The sequence below is a fragment of the Ambystoma mexicanum genome, chromosome 2q (assembly GCF_040938575.1).
Source record: "Ambystoma mexicanum isolate Mex_15411 chromosome 2q, UKY_AmexF1_1, whole genome shotgun sequence".
NCBI classification, from domain to species: Eukaryota; Metazoa; Chordata; class Amphibia; order Caudata; family Ambystomatidae; genus Ambystoma; species Ambystoma mexicanum.
Genome location: NC_090924.1, coordinates 1318154797 through 1318176231, shown reverse-complemented (window position 1 = coordinate 1318176231; position 21435 = coordinate 1318154797). Strand labels below are relative to the sequence as shown.

Sequence of the window (21435 nt, the reverse complement as noted above, 5' to 3'; positions counted from 1 at the left end):
TGCCTGTATATTTGTATGAATTTATACTAATAGTAATAGTGGATATTATATTGCCTGATTTTTATGTTTTTTTTTAGAAAAGTTGATGTCTTTTAGAATAGAAATGTGATTCCCATTATTAACTACAAAGGTCTTTAAAATGTATTTTTTTGAATTTTGGTGTAATGCAAGCCGGTGTGAAGGAGTTTGGTGAAGGGTGAGGGGTGTTATTCACACCTTGCTTGTCCCATGCCACACACCTCTGTGTTACACTCTCCCATGTATGTCTACAAGGTTGATGAGGCAGCAGTCACTGAGACAAGGAAGTGTAGGGATGACTTGACTATGACTTCAGTAAGATGTACTGAGACGAGGAGGCGGTGCAGAGCCATAACGAAACCCCAGTGGAATCTGAATGAGCGGTACAGACACCATGGCCCATTCCAAATAAAGACAAAGGAAGGTCTTACCTTGTCGTCGGACCCTCCCAGGAGGAACAACGATCTGGGAGGACATCCAGCGCAGAAAGAAGGAGAGGTTGCTGTCCATACGAGAGGGGAACTGAGGCGTCCCTACCTGGTCTGCTGTGCACAGGCTGACTGGAGAGCTAGGGAAACTTGAGTCCTGAAGCAGGATGCAACCAGACGGTGCAGTGGTGGAGAGACACGCAGCCTGCCCAGAGCAAAATTCTACAAATCCGCCACAAGTGCCAAGAGACAAGCTAACAAGCATGTCAGAAGTGCCAGAGACTGCTGAATGAGGAACGACAGAGACCCAGAAGGTACATGGGCTGTCTGGGTCAGAAAAGGGGACAAGAGAAACTTCAAACCAAGGGTCTGGGACCCATATATAACACAGAGGAATATTCTAAACAATAGTACCTGGCAGGAGAGTGAATACGGTCTATTAGGAGTAAAATACAGAGAAGAGAGCAGGGTCTGGGACCCACAACCTGAGAGGGAGAGCATCACTAGTCATCTTCTTCGTGGCAGTACATGGTCTGAAACAACAAATCACTAAAGAAACTTTAATATGGGTCTGGGGCCCACATCAGTATAGAAGAAAGGCCAGGGGAGAAAGACATTCCCTATGGAATTGTGAACTCTATAAAAAGCCTGAGAAGGCCAGGGGAAGGAAATCATTCCCCCTGGCTTTCTGTCAAGATACCTGGAAAAGGGAGGCATTCTTCAGGAACCCAATAGTGAAGAAGCAAATATGGGATGAAGGAATGTTGATGTTTGAACTGGAACTTTTACCTTTCAGTGTGAATTGAGAACTTAACTGCTTTTTGAAATTACAACCTGGAACTTTGTTTTGAACCTTGGAAAGGGATCAAGACCTGGGGAAGGGAATAATTCCTTCAGGTCTTGATACCACCTAACAACTTGAACTGTAATCTGCTCCCCAGAAGAAGGGAACCATTCTTCTGGACTAAGAAGATCCACAACCTCTTTATTTTATTTGCAGGTGTGAGGGACAGAACTAGGATTTTAACACAGGACAGTGTTAACAACATCCTGACAGATCCATTAGCACTTTAGTTGAAGTAGGAAAACCCCTATTAGAGTTAGGGAAAGTTAGGTTTTCTCTTTATTTTCATTACTAATAGAAGGTTATGCCAACCACCATGCCACTCATGTGTCAGTCTTCTCCTTCTACACCCCTATAGAGGGCTGAGTAGGCGGTTTAGCAACTACTCCACCTTATACTCCTGCAGAAGTCCTTTTGTCACAGTGGGTCAGTAGTGGAAGGCGGACAAACCCTTGGAGGACCCGTGGGATAGGTGCAAGAGGCCAGGAAAAGAATGCAGATAGCTACTCATGGATTCTGCTTGGGTTCCTTGTCCAGATTGTCTGGTGCCTCTAACATCAATGCTAACTATCCACACATATAATGTGAATCTGTAGAAAAATAAAATATCTATCTGTTCTCAAGAATGGAACAGAATTCATGGGACATGTTTCTTTTCCTTTATTTTGGTTGAGTAGCACTGTCTTCCACACAAATAATTGTTTTAAATCATTGTTATTGCTGTAAATTTCATCTTCAAATTGGCTATTGATAACACATAATTTTACAACTGTTAAAAGACAGATAAATCGATTCCAAGATGGCTGCCGGAGGGAGAGCACCGTAATCAATCCTCTCCACGAATCTCGGGACAAAACTGAATCCCTCAGCGAGTTAAAAGTCCCTCTCCAGGTGATTGTTATAGCTGAGGAAGTGGAGTAGAGGAGGAACATTGCTTCCCATTCAATCGAAGAAATTGTGACATCAGGAACTCCGAAACAGGGGGAGTCAGACAAAGCTCTCCAGAGACAGGAACACCCCAAAAAATGGCAGTTGTGTAAGAGTAGACCCGAGGGTCTTTCGAATGAGTTCCAACTGGAGGCTTGAAAGAGTCAGTAAGTAAGAGGAGAGGGGACTCCAGCCGGCTGCCTCCAGCATTCCCACCCCGCACCGAAGAAGAAGTTGTGATACGCGGAGGAGTGCGAGAGGGATCAGGCAGGCCTCCAGATAAGATTTGTACTAGACCTTTTTACTCATGAAAATAAGTTCAGAGCAGAGGGCAGTGCAAAGGTGAGGTTACTTGACAGAAATCAGAATGCTTAATTTGATTTTTTATATATGTGAATGTAATTGCAAGTAATGGAGAAAAGTCTCTGAAACAGAATGTATTTATCTGAAGCCTTTCAAAAAAAGATACTCCACACTGTGATAAAAGGAATGTTTTCTTTCAATTCCGCTTCTGATGTGTTGTGTGAAGATGCTCATGGAGCAAACAGAAGCAGTGTGCATATTTATTTTCCCAGCATTTTAGGATTGTATAATTAATAATATGAAAAACGAAGTTGCAATTGAGAATTCATCTTTTGTAACAAATTATGCTCTTTTTTCCAGTGAAAGCAAACCAGTATTGCACAATTGTATTTTTCAGGGTTCCTGTGTTGTATGCATAATCATGCAGAGGTAGATCATTTTTACACTTATAATTTCATTTACATTCTAATTATAAAAACTTTGTGTAAAATGATTAGTATGCATGGACTAGTTAACATCTATTCAACCTTGTAGTCAATGGGGTGTATTACTATAAATAGATTTTTTCTTTAGATTGTTACTGGGGATTTCACCCCGTTAATACTACATGGACATCAGTCTTATGAACTGGTTACATCTAATTTCGGGTAAGGACATCCATCAAGTGTTAGATTAGTTTAAGGATCTATGGAACAATTTGGTTATATTATTCATGAATTGAAGAACAAAGATTAATAATTGGTTTTTCTTTCTTTCTTTGTTTTGTCTTTTATGTACTTTCATACACAGTGGTAGCAGAGTCTTTACTCAAGGGTGAGTGATTGTCATTACACCAATCACAGGTGTTATAGCTACTCAAATCCTCAAGACTACAGTTCAAACATGCATAATAGCATAAGCGAAATTAGACAGAGATACAAGGATGTAAATGTAGAATGCCGTGGGATAGAATGCAGTGTTCAATGACGACGCGAGCTTTGCGTCGCCGTGGCAACCGCGCGTAGTGATGACACGCAGTATAAGAAGGCGTATTCAGCAAGCACTCGGCTTACCTGCCGACGCGTGCGACTATTTGTGTTCCAGGAACAGGTAAGAGAGGACCGCCTATGTTAGGCCTTACTCTTTGATGGGATTTAGTGTTAAAGGCACTCAACAATTATTAACGGATGCAAGGAACAGCAACAATATGAGTTAAGTGTTGTGTGTTCCGTATCGAATTATTTTGTCATGGTACGTAGTGGATTACTTATACTTTACTTGCACGAGTGAAAATACGCAGTTGCTATAGGCGATTTATAAACACACAATTCATGTATAATTTAGCCACTTATGATGGCTATAACAAGAAACAAGAAGGTCGAGAATGACCAACATTTCAGTAATGCAACTTGAAGTGCAGAAATATTATACTTTATTTGTCCTACCTCCATTTTTTCTTTAGATTGTTACTGGGGATTTCACCCCGTTAATACTACATGGACATCAGTCTTATGAACTGGTTACATCTAATTTCGGGTAAGGACATCCATCAAGTGTTAGATTAGTTTAAGGATCTATGGAACAATTTGGTTATATTATTCATGAATTGAAGAACAAAGATTAATAATTGGTTTTTCTTTCTTTCTTTGTTTTGTCTTTTATGTACTTTCATACACAATAATATATTATGATATGCTTGTTATTTTGGTACACCCATGAATCCTTCCTTTTTGCCCATCCTTGTATCTCTGTCTAATTTCGCTTATGCTATTATGCATATTCCTTGGGCATGATATTTGAATGCTGGAATTATGTTTTATTTGACAATGTCATTTATACGAATTGCTTTTTGATTATGATATATATGTTTTATGCAAATTTTGGGTAGCCCGAATTTGAAAAAGGCTCAGCGGAGCCGAAACATGTTATCATTTATGGACTCAACGTTTTTGATGAACAACAAAGGAATAATGACATAAAATTACCCTTATATTTGATGGCGCAGAGTCCTGTATTTTCATTGATTTTTTACTGTGTCTGGGACGGTTAGGCCTTTTTACCGTCTTTATACAGTCGACCTGCGACATCCTGGATCGGATTTCTGATAGCTATATAAGAAATTTCATTCAAACTCTTATTCTGTACGAATAACCTATGGGATTGTAAGGCATCGCCTTTTCAGAGCAAGGTTCTTTAAAGCCACAGATTATTGAAAATTTACAGTTCAAACATACAAAACCTGACTCTCCAGGAAGTGCAAGCGCTGTTCAAAAACAAACAAATTAGAGTTACATTTGTAATTGAAATAGAAACATAGCGCAACCTTTCCCTTTGATAATCCAGATAGGCGTTTTATTCCAGTGAAAGCAAACCAGTATTGCACATTTGTATTTTTCAGGGTTCCTGTGCTGTATGCATAATCATGCGGAGGCAGATCATTTTTACACTTATAATTTAATTTACACTCTAATTATAAAAACTTTGGGTAAAATGATTAGTATGCATGGACTAGTTAACATCTATTCAACCTTGCAGTCAATGGGGTGCATTACTATAAATGGTCAGTGGCAGCAGAGTCTTTGCTCAAGGGTGAGTGATTGTCATTACACCAATCACAGGTGTTATAGCCACTCAAATCTTCAAGACTACAGTTAAAACATACAAAACCGGACTCTCCAGGAAGTACAAGCGCTGTTCAAAAACAAACAAATTAGAGTTAAATTTGTAATTGAAATAGAAACATAGCAGAACCTTTCGCTGTGATAATCCAGATAGGCGTTGAAATGTATGTAGCGCTTCATACATGGTTCGTCCAACATCTAGGCACTGTGATTATTATACCTCAGTGAATACTCAGTTTACCAACCTCTGAAGGATGTTAGCCAATAAGATAGCTCAGCCGGTTGAGCGCTCCTTGCTGCGATCTGTGCATGATCTATAGGTTGCAGGTTCGAATTCTGGCAAAGCCAACTCAGCCCTTAATCCTTTCCAGGTTGATAAAGGAGTACTGACTTCGGTTGGTGATAGTTGTGATAAATATGTTCTATGTACATCGCTTTGCCAAAAGCGCTATATAAATAACCATTTGACCATGAGATTAGGTTTAGAATTTAGCAAGGAGTCCTTGCCTCTCTGCACTGTTGTATCATAACATTGGCATACCATTAGTAATAGCTCAAGGAAATGAGGACTTTCATTAAACATCAAAAGACAATTCTGCTATCGAACTTCAAAACACACAATACAATTCATATTTGCTTTAATATGTAATTGGCTAGGTTCTTGTGTTTTCAACATTTAAATATATATATTAGAGATCAAATGGCCATGTATTCTGTCACAATGCAGAAAGCTGCCGCATGGTATTGATTTCCATACAGTTTTTGCTGGATGTCACATACATTTCACTCTCTTGCAAAGGAGAAAAGTCATTTTTACTCTCTTGAAATCACATTTACTTTCAAAGTTTCAAAATAGGGAGTAAAATACTCTCACTGAAAAGTCTTATCTGGAGCACTGTGAACAGGACATAAGTCAGAAGCAGTGGAGGAAGCAGGCGGTAATATATAGCCCTGGCAGATCAGGGAGGTCTATTTGTCCCGATTTAAGATAACAACGTGGCGTGTGGGATATCCCAGGTGAGGCACTATCTGGGGCACTAACAAGGATGAGAGAGGGAGGCGAGAGAGTGCTCACAGAAGGATAGTTACGCGACTCCCAGCCACAGAAGCATCCGGTGCAGAACAAGGGGATCAGAGCCTGGTAAACTGGACAGCTTTTGCCCAACAGTGGATTTGGCTCACAATATTCCACAACAAGCCTTATCAGTGGAGGGGTGAGATTAAAAGAATAATAAATCAATGAACAATAGACTGAAAACACGCTACTAAAGCGGCAAGGGCTCTTCTTTGGGAAGGATATCCATTGATCATGTAACAACTCATAACTAGCACGAAGTTGCCAAACTAACTAACCACCGATAGGGCAGCATGGTAAAAGACACTCCCGCTGTGCAAGGAGTCTAGAGGAGAGGTCACATGGTGGAAAGATCCCAATTTACAATTAGGGAAGAGATTTGGGAAAAGAGCCCTAACACAAAGAAAATTGGCAGTGGTGGGGGAAGGCAACGGTAAGAGGTAAGATGGTGATTGGAAAAATGTCTAAAAATAAAGGAAAGGAACCTCTGCCATCTTCAAAGGGGACTAGGAAATCCCTTGAGAGCAATCTACAGAAGATGTGGAGCAAGGAAGCTAGTTCACCCCAGGAAGCGCAACAAGCTCCGGACCAAATACAGCAAGGAGGTCTTCAATCAGGTGAAGGCCAAGATCAAACAGTGGCACAGGAGCTACTCAAAGAATATTTTAATGACTTTGGGGATAGCATTGCAGACCGGGTTCAAAAGCAAGTGGAGAAAATGAGCGAAGATCTGGCGGCAGCACTACAGGACATAAAACGGGACGTAAACAAAATGGAGGAAAGGGTGGACATCAATGAAAAAGCTATCCAAGAACTGACGGAGGACTCAAGGAAGACGGATACTTTGGGGGAACAATTGGCAAACGCTATCTGCAACTTTGAACTTCAGGCAGAAGACCTAGAAAATAGGTCAAGGAGATCGAACATGCGAATCAAAAACATGTCAGAGGAAGTGCCCGATAAAGAGCTTGAAGCTGTGGCCAAAGGTATCTTTGGTGACCTCTTGGAAGCGGAGGATCAGTCAAAAGTGAAGATTAATAGAATACATAGAGTGGGGCCCCAGAGAACAGAACTGGGGGTAAGGCCAAGGGATGTCCTGTCAGCCTTACGGGATTACAAAACAGAGGAAAAGATCTTGCTAACTTCAGGGAAGGTGAAACAACTTACAATGGTGCTGAAATATTTTTATACCAAGACTTATCCCGAACAACTTTGTTCAAAAGGAGGAAAATGGCTGCGGTACTGAGGGTACTCCAAGATAAGGATATATGTTATCGTTGAACATTTCTGTTTGGACTGACATTCAAATGGCAAGGGAAGCAATACTGAATCTCTTCATATGGAGAAGGAGCAAGTCTGTTGGGAATCAAAGAGCAAGGACTTGGGGGACTCTCATGCAAAAGGCCGGAACACACTCAAGAGCTGGGAATAGTCAACGGTGAAACCAAAAAGAAACAAGAAGGGGTATCACCCTCAGCTAAAAGGCCCGGCGCCCTGAGAAATTCAGGAGGGGTGATCTCATCCTGCAGAGGGCACAAGATGCTTAAATTGAAAAAGAGGTACAAGGGGCTCTTCGATCTGTAAGCCTGGGGAAAGCTATCACTAGGGTCAATATTTAAGGCCCCAGGGATTGGGTAGGTGAGGTGGTATCCGGAATTGGTTGGGGAGAACCCACCGGTCCATAAACTGGGGTGGGTAAGGGGCTCAACTCCCTAAAGGGTGATTCAGGGGAGGCTAGAAGCCAATTGAGTTCACCCGGTGAGGGGTGGGAGGGTAGGGAAGTCAGGGCAAAGGTGGAGAAGCGAGGGGGAACAAGGGCAGGGGAAAAGGGAGGCGGAAGGAAGTCCAATCGAATTCCTGTGAGGTGGCACATTAATTGAGGTTACTTTCTCGATAATGGATAGAGATAACAGTTTAAGTATTATCTCCTTAAACGTTAATGGAATGAACTCCCCCGTGAAAAGGAAAAAACTAGAATGATATATACGGAGGGAGGGCCTGGACATAATAATGCTACAAGAGACCCATGTGCAGACCCGGGATAGCGATAGACTAAGAATAGAAGGCTTCTGTCAAATATATCAAGCCACTGCCGAGACTAAGAAAGGGGGAGTGTTGGTGGCTATCTCTAACTCATAGTTACTGACACCGAAAGGGACGACCAGGGGAGGTACTTAGTGTTGAATCTAAAAGGGAGGGGGGAGGGCTACACAGTAGCTGCGATATACACACCCAGCACGGGACAAGATGCTTTCTTACAAAATCCATTGGTTAAATTGGAGACATTTGCTAAGAGCCCCATAGTCTTGACAGGGGTTTTAAACTGGCATGGGACTCAGTTAAGGATAGAAGCAGGAAAAGATGGGGCACACAGGGCAAACCCTCAAAAGAATTGGTAGAGAAAGTGGGTGGCTTGCTCTGGTGGATGCATGAAGGGGAAGGGAAGAGGAGACGGACGGGTTCACTTCTTTTCACACGTTCATCGTTCGTTGTCCTAGGATTGATTATATATGGTCATCCGGGGCACTGCTGTGACGGGTCAGGGATATAGAAGTGGGGGCAATAGCGTTATCAGACCGTGCACCCATGACATTAAAAATCGGAAGGAGACCAGGTCCTTTAGGTCTATGGAAGTGAGGAACCCTGCATTTTTGTTTAAAGATGATACTCTAATGAAGGAGATCAGGGGAGATATAGAAAGGTTCTTTGAGGATAACAAGTCCGGGGACACAACCTTACAGACAAGGCGGGACGCATTTAAGGCAACAATTGGGGGGAAGATCATCGCGATCAAGACCCGTAGGGACAGAGAGCTGAGATTGGTTGAAAGGGAACTGGAAGAATAATTAAAGAAGGTAATGACCAGGAGTGGGGAAGAGTGGGGAAACAAGAAAGGAATATAGGGCCATAAAGGGGCAATTGGAAATAATACAGGCCAAGGCGGCAGAACGGTCCCTCTTGTTCCTGAAACACAGGTTCTGCATTAAAGCAAATAAAACAGATTGGTTACAAGCTAGGACGGATACTGAAGACATTACCCGAGAATTCTCTCGATATTATACAGAGGGCATGCAGTCTTTCCATCGAAAAAATGTTCCATCAAGAGTTTTTGCATCTAATTTTTTCCATCCAACAAAAAATATGCATTGAATAGGGTTCATTTTGTTTGGGGTGTGTTTTTAAGGGTTAAAAACAGGGTGTTGGGCGAGGGACCCACCGCCCAAAAATAAATGCATTCGATGCACATTATTTTGTTGGACAACATTCGATGGTACTTACCTTCGATGGAAAAAATTTGATGGAAAGACATGTAACCTATACAGAGTTATATAGTTCAGGAACCTCGGTAATAACAACACAGGTGGAATACATTGACAAATGTGTGACAAAAGAAATAACAGAGCAAGACAGAGGGGCCCTGGAACAGGTAATTACAACAGAGGAGGTGCAAAAGATCATAATGTCATTCCTCCGCAGTAAATACCCAGGGCCAGATGGGTTCACCCCAGAATTTTACAGAACTTTTAGGGAGACGTTAATCCCATATCTGGTACCTTTTTTTAATGAAATAGGCAAGGTGGGGCAAATTACTCCATCCATGGAGGAGGCGATGGTAGTTTTACTGCCTAAGCCGGGTAAAGACCCGACAGCATGCGGCTCATATAGGCTGATTGCCTTAATTTATGTGGACTCTAAGTTATGCATGAATGTACTAGTGAATCGATTAGACCAAATTCTCCCAACTGTCATTAGCACAGATCAATCAGGTTTCATTAGGGGCAGACTGACGAGCGATATCACAAAGAGACTCCCGGCAATTTTGGTGGCCTTGGATGCTCAAAAGGCCTTTGATAGGGTGGAGTGGCAGTTCTTGACTCTTACTTTGAAAAAGATGGGTTTTGGCGACCCATTATTAACAATAATTACGGGTAACTATCAACATCCTTCCTTAAGATTAGTGATCCATGGCTACCTGTCTAAGTCCATTAAAGGACAAAGGGGGATAAAACAGGGGTGTACTCTTTCGACCCCTGCTCTATGCAATACATTTGGAAACACTACTGGCGGCTGTGAGAGCAAATGGGGAGATAGTGGGAATACCATTTGGAGAAGGGTCCACAAAATGGCTGCCTTCGCAAATGACATATTATTAACATTAACAAAGCCGGAAGTCCCTCTTATCACAATGTAGAGAGAGATGCAACAATTTGGGGCAGTAGCTGGGCTTAAAATAAACACCCACACATCAGAACTCCTGAATCTGAAGTTTCTGATAGAATTAGAAAAAGAGAGCACCTGTTTTTGGATAACTATCCTTCTCTACAAGAGGTCATAAAGTATAAAATGATCGACTGGGGCCAGCTAGCGATAACTTGGATAAGCAGAATCAATGTATTGAAGATGGTCATTCTTCCTCAATTGTTATATATACTACTTTATGAATCTACCAATGCAAGTTCCTGCATCCTTCTTCCGAGCCATTCACAAATACATAGAGATTTGTGTGGTATAACAAAGACTGAGATTATCGAGAAAGGTAATGACGATGCCAAGAAATAGGGGAGGAATGGGGGTGTCGTACTATAAGGTGTATTTTCTGACGGCACAATTGAAGGTGATAAGGGACTGGCTGAGGGATGACCGGGATAAAATATGGAGGGTTATGGACAAGGCGGTGGTAGGAGGGAAGCTAGAGTTAGTATTATGTGAAGCAAGAGAGGACAGGCCAACAAATATGTACTGCAGTAACATGTTGCCCCTGGTAGAGGACTCTTGGGATGAACTGGTAAGGCCGGCTTACATCACCACCTTATCATCTCCATTCACCCCAATCTTTGGCAACCCACATTTCACACCAGGGGCTAGAGGAGAAGGCTTTACCAAATAGTGGGCATTTTTAACATGAAAAACCTATGGATAAATACATAGTAGGGGCAATTTATTCATATACCAAAATGGGCGAGGAACCAGGGGTAAGGAGATACATGAAGAGTTGGGAAGGGGCAAGAGGCCGTCCAATAGAAGAAACAGAGTAGAAATAATTGTGGGCTAATATTCCTAAATTAGCGAGGTCCCTTCAAATTCAGGAAAAATGGCTAAAACTTATGCTACAATGGCATCTACCCCCCGAAAAAATTCCTACATTATACTCTGCAGTGTCCAATTTGTGTTGGAGACCATGTGGAATGTAGGGATTCTGGAAGCATATTTGGTGGGAATGCCCACGTATCCAAGAGTATTGGGGGGTGATAGAGGAAGCAGTGATGGACATACTGGGAGTAAGGGGAGGAGGTAATAGAGGTTTGGCGCACCCGTGTCAGTCCCATGGAGTCCCGCTTTGCCGCAGACGTTTCCCCAGCAGCTGGAAGGTTTTCACAGTTGGATTTTGCATCATAGACTGTCTTACCCATAAGGCGTTGTGGCTGTGAAATTTGAGACAGGCCTGTAAAAGAACTTGGGCGTGCGCACCGCGCGCGCGCACCCGTGTTAGTCCCATGGAGTTCCGCTTTGCCGCAGACGTTTTCCCAGCAGCTGGAAGATTTTCACCGTTGGATTTTGCATCATAGACTACCTTATCCATAAAGTAAACTTCTATACAAGGACTCTGTATTTGGTACTCACTATTATACTCTGGCCATTTACTCTTTGATTTTTATATATTTAGGCATTGTGGCTGTGAAATTAGAGGCAGGCCTTTAAAGAACCGGGGTGCGCGCACCGCGCGCGTGCACCTGTGTGAGTCCCGTGGAGTCCTGCTTTGCCGCTGGAGCTCGGGGCCTCGGGCGCAGTGCTTTCTTGCTGCTATTCTATTTCCTTTTGATTGTGTGTAGGCCTCACGTGTGATAAGACGTTCTTGCTAGAACTGCTGTACGCCTAGATGGCGTATAAGACAAAAGGCCCCTACCGGCTCACTACGGCAATGCCTTCCATGATGAGTTGCCGAATACAGTGAAGGCTGCTAATACTTGCTCAACTCCGATTCCACGCACGCCCCGCTCTAAAGCCAAAACTATTACCAAGAAGCAGGCGGCAATGACGAACAATATTGATATACGTAAATATGGTTTTGGATCTGCAGAGAATGACGCGAAGAATTTCACTCCTATCTTAAACAAACTGCCACCGCCTATTGCTAATGGTGGGTCTGCTTCGAATCCTTGTATGGATGTATGTGCCCAGATACCATCTCCCTTTGATGAGAAAATACATGATGAACTCAAGCTCAATACTCATAACATTTCAACATTTCTTACAGATAACATGATTCTACGTAATGCTCCATCTGGCGCCCCATGCTCATTAAACTCAGACATTTCTAACGCTGATGAAGATGCAGTGATAGAACTTGATTCTGCCAATTCTTGTTTCTCAGCCAGAGCAGAGGGCTCTGACCTTTCAAAGTCACCTGAAATGTTCCAGCATTCTAGCTGCAATATTTCAGCCTTAGCTGTCTCTTACATTGCCCCTAGGCCACGCAAGACAAACACTGAAACACAGATTTCATCAAAAGCACCCTATTCTCCTAAAACCTCTCAATTGACCTTAGAGGTGATGAATATTGCCAAGCTATTCGAAACATTGGATAGCAGACTAGAAGGAGTGGTGGCTAAATTGAATACTATAAGACTCGATCAAAATACTATGACAACTACCTTGGATCACTCTCAGGCTTGTTTCAATGAAAACTTAATAACTTACTCAATTTACAAAAGGATATAGCCCTGACTGTGGCCCAGAATCAAACTGCAATGTGGTAAATAATCTGCCTTGCACTGATGACCGATCCCAAAAAAAAAACAAAAAACAATTTGTCAAAATGGAGAACTTGCTCCTGATACTACAGTTGTTGATTTATCGTCACCATCTAAGCAATTAGTACAGTTAGTCCCCTCAGTGCCTTATGTTAAGGGAATTATAAAGGAGAAATCCGTTGCGACGGACTTCACACCGCCAGCACATAATGACCAACTCCCTAATCAGATGGCTAAAACCATGACCATTGCCCACGATCCTAAAACCACCTACTCGGTCTTTGATCAAAGAACCGCAAACCAAGTCCCATTATCAAATTCCGAGGGGAAGAGAACACAAGAAACAACAAAACACATCGAAGAACGTTAAGACCACTACATTAGTGGCAACCTCTTCTACTAAACAATTTATTAATAACTTAACGTGTGCTAGCAACAGAGCACTTGCTGCTTCGAGATCCATAACAAAAAAAATGTGACATTGGTGAAATTTAAGAAAAATATACAACTTGATTCTACTGAATCCCCCAAAGTGATCATTGATCATCCACCTCTTGATGAATTGGTCAAATTAGCTGTAGAGAATTAATCCCTCCCTTCAACTATGCTCAAGGACTCAATTTCTTTTGTTCTGAGGTGTCCTACGGGTATTTCTCAAAAAGAAAATGCTTTGTCCACCCACAAACTGATTGCTTCTAGAGAGGCTCTTGGGCAAGAAATTGATTCATACTTAGAACAGCGAAAATTCGAACCTCCTTGCTTTCCTATCACAGTGAATGGTCCGGCTAAATGCACTGCCATGGCTATAATTCCACCCCTGCCAGTGATCTCTACTAATGAAATCAGGGACCTCACCCTTAAAAGAGTTTCTTTTGCGGAGTCAGAGCCCCAGTCTCCAGAGTGTCTATCGCACTCGAAAGCAAATTCTGGTAATTTCTCTCAAACTGATCTTCAGGAGATTAGAGATTGGATTGCACGCTTATGGAAGATGAACTCTAGACAAGGTCATGCCCTCTCTTCTAGTATAAATCAAAATACTAACCAAAAAAATCCTCAGCTTATGAATGCATATATGCCCATGCCTTCTAACGCAATGTCTACAAGACGCATTGCACCAAGTTTTAAAAAGACTAATCCTAGACTAGAAACACAGCATCCTTTGCTGCTCTCATGCGGACCAGATATTACTCCATTTTATATTATGAGCTGACAGAGCATTTTGAAACTTTATTCTGACACAATTTAACTAATGGAAATTGGATCCGATGATTTAGACCAAATTGAATTTCCTAATAAAAGCAACCTTGGCACAGCCCTTATATGGACCAAATCTTTGATAATTCGCAATATCATTTGGGCGGCCAAGGATGCCATGTATAGCTTAGGATTTTTGATTTCACCCAATGATGATACAAAAAGTCTGTTAAAATCCTGTCTTAAAACTTCACAGAATTCTCACTTCAACATGTCAAAACACAATTCATCAGAAGTTCAAAAGGGTCCCAAGGAATACACTCATATTAGGGGAGTGTAACTAGACCCGGCCTTGTGCTAAGTGTCCCTCTCAGTAATTAGTTGGAACACCCGAGGATTTAACCACCTAATTAATAACCTGCGAAGCATCCTTGGAAACTATGATCTCATACTACTCCAGGAAACTTGGTTATCAATCCCGCCTACCTGGAACAACTATGATATCCACTTAGAACCTGCAATACGAGCATCTAAAGGTAGACCCATGTCGGGTCTGTTAACTGCCTCACACACATTAGCTAATATTCAAGTAACCTCATTGTCTGGTTCCAATTTTTTCAATCAATGCACTCACATCACCATTAGCTCTTTCGAAATTGCCTGCATCAATCTCTGCTGGAATCCTATGGGTATTTCGACCATGTCATTCCTTAAAAATGTGGCTTCCATAATGGAGGACATCATTCTATCCTGTGGTATTATACACATCATTGTTACAGGTGACTCGAATTTACATCTGTTCAAGGGAAAACAACGTAGAAAACAAGAACGAGTGGTGATGTGGAATAATTTTGTAAAACCTTGGAATCTGATAATGTTGAATGGTACTAGCACTGCTGACTCTCCCCCTCATGCGACTTGGCTCAGAGGGACTCAGAGTGCGACTATTGATTACGTTTATGTAACACGGCGTCTTTTCAATTATATATCTGACTTTGCAGTAATAACATCTGAACATAGTGATCTTCAACCATTAACATTCAAATTAACCTTGAATACATCCCCTCGTTCAGATAGACAATTCCTTTCAGGGCTGGTGGCAATAAATAAGTCCTTAAATCGGTTGAAACGGACCGACAAATCACTTGTGCTGTATCGTGATCACTTAAAAATGTCTCACAAATTATGTATGGAATCTGCTCATCTAACTGAAGTATCAACTTATGACCAAATGCAGTTATATGCCACTACTCAGATCTCAAGACCAAACACATCACAAGATTGTGACTATGCTGTCCGAAATATGAAAACGCTCCATAGAAAGTTGAAAGGATAGGCCTTAATAGTACCTTCTCCACTAAGAGCATCAACAATGCATGCCATAAAAGATTCTTATAGAAATTGGATGCACGAATATAAAATTTTAAAACAACAAAAAGATGGAGAAATTATGTTAAAGCACATGCAAAGCAAAAACACTGCACAGATTTGGCAATTGTTCAATTCGGTCACTAATACCTTGCAATTATCCTTACAAATAAATGGAGTTACAGAAAAAGACTGGATATCCCACTTTTCAGCTATTTATGCCGCTCCACTATCTCCTAAGGTCCCTTGTGCTTTGTCTCCTGCTTTTGAACTGAAATTTGATGAAGACGATATCCGTTTTTTCATCAACAAGGTCAGCATGTCCCGCGCGCCTGGCCCGGATGGACTCTCTAATGCAGTCCTGAAGAAGAACGTTGACCTTTGGGCGTCTATCCTCTACATCATATTTCAGTTAATTCAAGTTAATCAAGAGCTAACGAAATCTCGGACGCATTCAATCATAGTGCCAATCCATGAAAAAGGGGACCGCCAGAATCTCATTATTAGATGTACCTGGAAAAATCTATTGTAGAATAGTCCTTTGTGACTTAAATGCTTGGTCATTATCAACTCAGCGCAGGGACCCATTTCAAACTGGATTTGTCTCTGGACTTGGCACCGCCATTAATCTAACACTACTCAATGCCCTCAAGTCTTCTTACGCCATGTGGAATCAACCATTATATGTGGCCTTTGTTGATTTCCGCATGGCGTTTGATTCAATTGACAGAGAGCTTCTTTTGAGAAAATTAGTGAAATATGAGTGTCCAGAATCATTAGTTAGAATTGTGAGTCTTTTGCACACAAACACTTCTGTTCAAATCAAGCTAAATATGGAAGGCCTTTTTTCTAATATCATTATGACCGCAAGAGGCCTTAAGCAAGGTTGCATATTTGCCTCAACAATTTTCAATCTCTTTCTCTTGGATATAGTAGATTCTTTTGCAACAGCTTCTTCTGATTCCTCAAAGTTAGAAAATCAAATAATAACCTGGTTACTCTATGCCGACGATTTTGTGTTGCTCTCCCAAACTCTTCCTGGGCTACAACCTCTTCTTGATTTACTTGCACAATATGCGTCTAGCAACAATATAACAGTAAATCAGGATAAAACACAAATCATTGCATTTGGGAAACCCAAATCGTCCTTTTCAAATAAATATCAGTGGTCAATAGCAAACCAAACATTACAAGAGGTTTCCGAATATAAATATCTAGGGCTGAACTTTAATAACTCCATCTCTGAAAAATCTCTTGAATTAGAATTGATATCTAAACTCACTATGCTGACGTCCCAGGCTAGAATTTTGTTTGCAAAATTTGGTAAGTTTACATGTACACCCATTATGTCCTTTTATCAACAAAAGGTCTTACCAATCATTACGTATGGGATGGAAACCGTGTTACCAAAGCCTCAGCTATTCTGGAACCAACTAGAAGCCAAGGTCTGGAAATCCGTACTTAACTTACCAAAAAGCACACCAACCATGCTACTCAGGTTTGAATTTGGCCTCTTATCAATTCACATTCAGGTTGCCTGGAAAATGTGCCCACTATTTCGGAAATGTCTTTTAGGCATTACCAATCGAGATAGTGTTCCAATTCTGGCCAACCATTTGCTAACTTCGAAGCAGTCATTTCCATCAACTTGGAGAACACGCATTTTGAATGCGTTGGCTAATGCAAATATCTCGATTGATCTCCTTCTCATGAATCTGAACAGAGCAAAGGTCAAGCTTTATCAGAATGATTGGTTACTAACTCAAGAAAAAAGTTTAACACTAAAAGATTTCAACAGGAATCTTTTTGAGCACAAACGATTTCGCACAATGGCAAACTATCTTGTAAAATGTCCTTCGCCTGTACTAAGATCGAAGGTTTTAAGACTTCGTCTTAACTTGTGGCCTGTTAACAAGATCTTGGTCAGACGAGGCCTACTTAAAAAAGAACTAACCTATTGTCGGTTCTGCAAAGACGAGTCACAGATAGAAACTCTTTGTCACATTATTACCAAATGCAAAGCTTTTACTTCTCAGCGCATGAAACTTTCCAATTGCATGACTCTAAAGCACGTTCAGAGAACGGACAATGAAATATAGGCTGAAATTTTCGGGTCTGGTAAAATCTCAGTTAGAATTGCAACTCTGCATATTCTTGATGCTGCCTTCCCATATGAGAGAAATCCCATTGCAACTGTAAAAGGAACTGTGAAATAGTAATCCGCTTTCATTATGAATTAATGCTTCATGAAAATATTTTCAATTATTTATATTTAGTTATTGTTTGTTAAAGTCAGCAAGTTGAAATTATGATAATATCCTGATTGTTTTTTACTGATAACTATTTATGTATGTCTTGCTAAACTAACTTATACTATATTACTAATGTTGAATTTTATGTATTTGTAAAGTTGAAATTTTCAACTAAATCAAATAAAGAAATAAATGAAAAAAAATAGAGGTTTGGCGATGTTGGTCCTCGGAAGAACTTTGGAGGAACAACCTATGAGAGCAGACCATAAAGTGTATGTGATGTTAATGATGGCAGGGGCATTGGAGATAGCGCACAAATGGAGGTCAAAGCACCCTCCCATGGAGCACAAATGGGTGGGTACAATTTGGAACTTCGCAGCCCTGGAATGGGTAACTTACTCTCTACAAGGAGACCATCAAGAATGTTTGGCAGATTGGTCCCTGGTTTTGGGATTCCTACAGAATGGAACCAGGGGGAACTGGAGCCCGAGGAGAATAAGACTTTTGGCACTGGTACTGTTGTGAACATAAGCGGACATTGAATGCTAGGGGAACAAGCTAGGGGTCAATTAAATAGAATGTTTCTTTTCATCATAGTGGGAACCAAGAATAAAAGGAGACAAAGGGCATGGAGGGAGTGGGGAGGGCGTTCAAAGAGGGATCAAGATCGGACTACAGGGGGATGGGTAAAGGGGGGGTTTTAAATATGTTGGAAAAGTTTGAAAAGGCTAATTAAAAGTTATATGGAAAAGGAAAAGGGGGATAAATCACGCATGAAGTGTGTGGCAGGTCAGAAGAAGCATGTGGACACTTTGAAGACATTTCCAACAACGTTTTATTAAATAATAAGAATATGGCCTATTTCTCCCTATAACTATGGGGTGTTCCCTACCTATATAATTAACTAACGTATTCGTCAGTCGTCTGGAAATGTCCAAATCAAAAAGAAAGTCTACTTTCAAAAACTACCCCCATCTCACCCTACCCCTATTCAAACAAACTAAGATCAGGAGAATGACTCCCTTCTCCTGGTTAAGCAGGGATTTGCTTGGCTTGTGTGTTTTTTTAATATCTTATTTTCAATTAGTACCCAGCGAGGGGAGGGGGGCGTAGTGGCCTCCCAGCCAATGAGGAGTCTCGGAAAAGGGTCCTTACCACACAGGGAATGACTCCGCTCCGAGCCTCCTCAGAGCTAGAGGCCCCCATCTTCCCTAGCTGGGAACGAAGGTCAGAGCGCTCCCCGCATCCCTTGCCCCTTCCTCCCACTCCCCTATTCTACATATCCACTCCCCTCCCTACCCCAACCCCACTTATCTGCGCTGCTTTGTCCCACGCTGGTGCCAGTAACAATACTGTTCCTGGTACAACGTGCCGGGATACTAACAGCAATAGAACCCTTGGAGGGGGGCATTACTGGCATGGTAATGCCCCAGGGCTTACGTCACAGCCCTCACATTGCTTGTGCTTGTAACTGACTCCCCAGGGCAATAGCATACCGGTAATACCACGCCCTCTCGGGTTCTATTTCTTTAATAGACTCTAGCAACCTTCTGTACAAGGTCTTACAGTTCTAAAACTCCTGTTAGATGATCGGACCCTTGGCTTCCAGGAAATTTGGTACGCTGTCTTCCCAGTGTCTTATCCTCTAACTCAGAGGGCATCTGAATTTCGCAGCTTCACCTCCCACTTGCTTGATGCTGTCAGTTGACCTCCGCTACTGCCATACGATTCTCTCTCTCTCTTCTCGGCATGTCCTCCTCCTTAAACGTCCTTGTCACATTGAAGTCGAAGATTGTCCTTAAAGAGGCAGCTGCCCTCATTACGGGTCCGGCAGAAACCGTGCTGGTAAAACCGGTAGGTAGTCGCCGGACCTGTAATGATTTACCGCCTCCTAACCTGCCGGAATCACTGGGGGATTATGACCCCGGGGTTCCGGGAAGTCAGGCGGCGGTAAATGTTAATCCCCATTCCCATTTCAGTCCAACAGAACTCAATGGAAATGGGGAACACAGAAGCACCGGCACTGTTAGTAACGGTGCCGGTGCTTCTGTGAAAGTCTGCGGGCGGATGCCATTCTGCCCGCCAGGTCTGCCCTGGCGGGCGGTACGGCACCCGGCCACATACTCGTAGTTTGCTGGTACGCAAACCACAGTGCTGGTAAGCTTACCGGCACAGTTGTTTCCGGACCGGCAAGGTTGTAATGAGGGCCAACTTCTTTTCATGGACTCTCGTGATACATGTTAATGTTGTCTTCAGTCCAGTCTTAGTTCTTATGGATGTTTAGCATCTAAGGCATTCCAATGTATGCCATCATGGGAGAGGAGTTGGGGAGTTCCTTTAAGCAACAGGAGTCCTTTTCACCTAAGGGGGAGTCTCTCCCGGTGAGTTCCCACTTGCATCTATTACTAGGGAGGTTATTGCGGGGCAATCCCACCTCCCTAGCCTCATGGGTGGAGGGAGGTACTGCTGCTTGTGGCGAAGGGAAGAATTCCCTCGATTCGTCACAAGTGCTAGAAATAAAAGAACATTATTTCATTAACCATTATGATTTGTCATTATGCAATTGTCATTGCATTGTCATTAACCGCTGTATCTGAGCCCTGGTTTGGGATTTATTTGCCTAGAGGGAGTACAGAAATGTGTTCTGGCAGGGATCAGAAGTAAAGCCGGTGCATACAGATGTCTATGGAAATTTGACCTAAACTCAATGTTCAGAATTGATTAACCTGCTTTCCACATGCTTAATAAGTACTGTTTTTCAAACCCATTTTGTTGTAGGTTCGAAAGCGTAGCGGTCAGAACCTTCTAGCAATGAAAGAGATCAACTTGCATAACCCGGCCTTTGGAAAAGACAAAAAGGATCGGGATAACAGCGTGGAGAACATTGTCTCAGAGTTAACTATAATTCGGGAACAGGTGAGTTTTCTGTTGTGCCCTGAAAAGTCAAATTTGTTAGTTCCCTGCCAAGGGAAAGTCTCGATCAGCAACAAAGAAAATCCTTTGAAATAAAACACTAGTCAGTCTTATTCTCCATTAGAGAATTGCTTCCTCAGGTATAGGTTTTATCAGGACATTGGCATTCTCCACACTTAAGCACCATTATGATTTGATTTTTGAACATATCCTCTTTGCATATGTTACGATCAGCATGTCCAGCCATATCTCTGAATGGATAGTGCATGAGTTAAACACTTGCCTCTCACATGGGGCCAGCCTGCATTTTGCAAGTTTGAATCCTGTGTCCGGTGTTTCACAGCCTTTAATCCTCCTCAGATCTATAAATCCAGTACCATTTAATTACTTGTGGCTACTGTTCTTAGTGGTTGGAATAATCCTACATGCACCGCTATATAAGATCACAAAATCATCTTAAGGCAGTTTTTGAATGTAGGTGCATGATAGGCATCAGCTCTGAGACCTATGGTGTTTGTCATTTTGATTGTGATGTTTTATAGGAAACTTCCTTCTATGGCTGTATAATTGTTTTCAGAATGACGTTTGTATAGACCTCACTTAAATGGTTATTCCAACTCCGTTGAGGTTTAAAACCAACTTTAAACAGGCTGAAACCATTTTCTGCTCATCACTGTTTTATGAGTCAGTACTTCATATATGATGTGCCTGTTGCTCCCACATATTACAAGAGCCATACCTTACACATGCCATACAAAATG

The 21435-nt window shown here is 41.9% G+C and overlaps 1 protein-coding gene across 1 annotated transcript in view; it reads left to right on the top strand.

Moving 5' to 3' along the window:
- NEK10 (NIMA related kinase 10) overlaps window positions 1-21435 on the top strand; it is a 2768076-nt gene that overhangs the window by 1055715 nt on the left and 1690926 nt on the right. The window contains exon 19 of the mRNA XM_069648774.1: window positions 20540-20677. Within this exon, the coding sequence (XP_069504875.1) occupies window positions 20540-20677 (138 nt within the window). The remainder of the gene's footprint in view (window positions 1-20539; window positions 20678-21435) is intronic.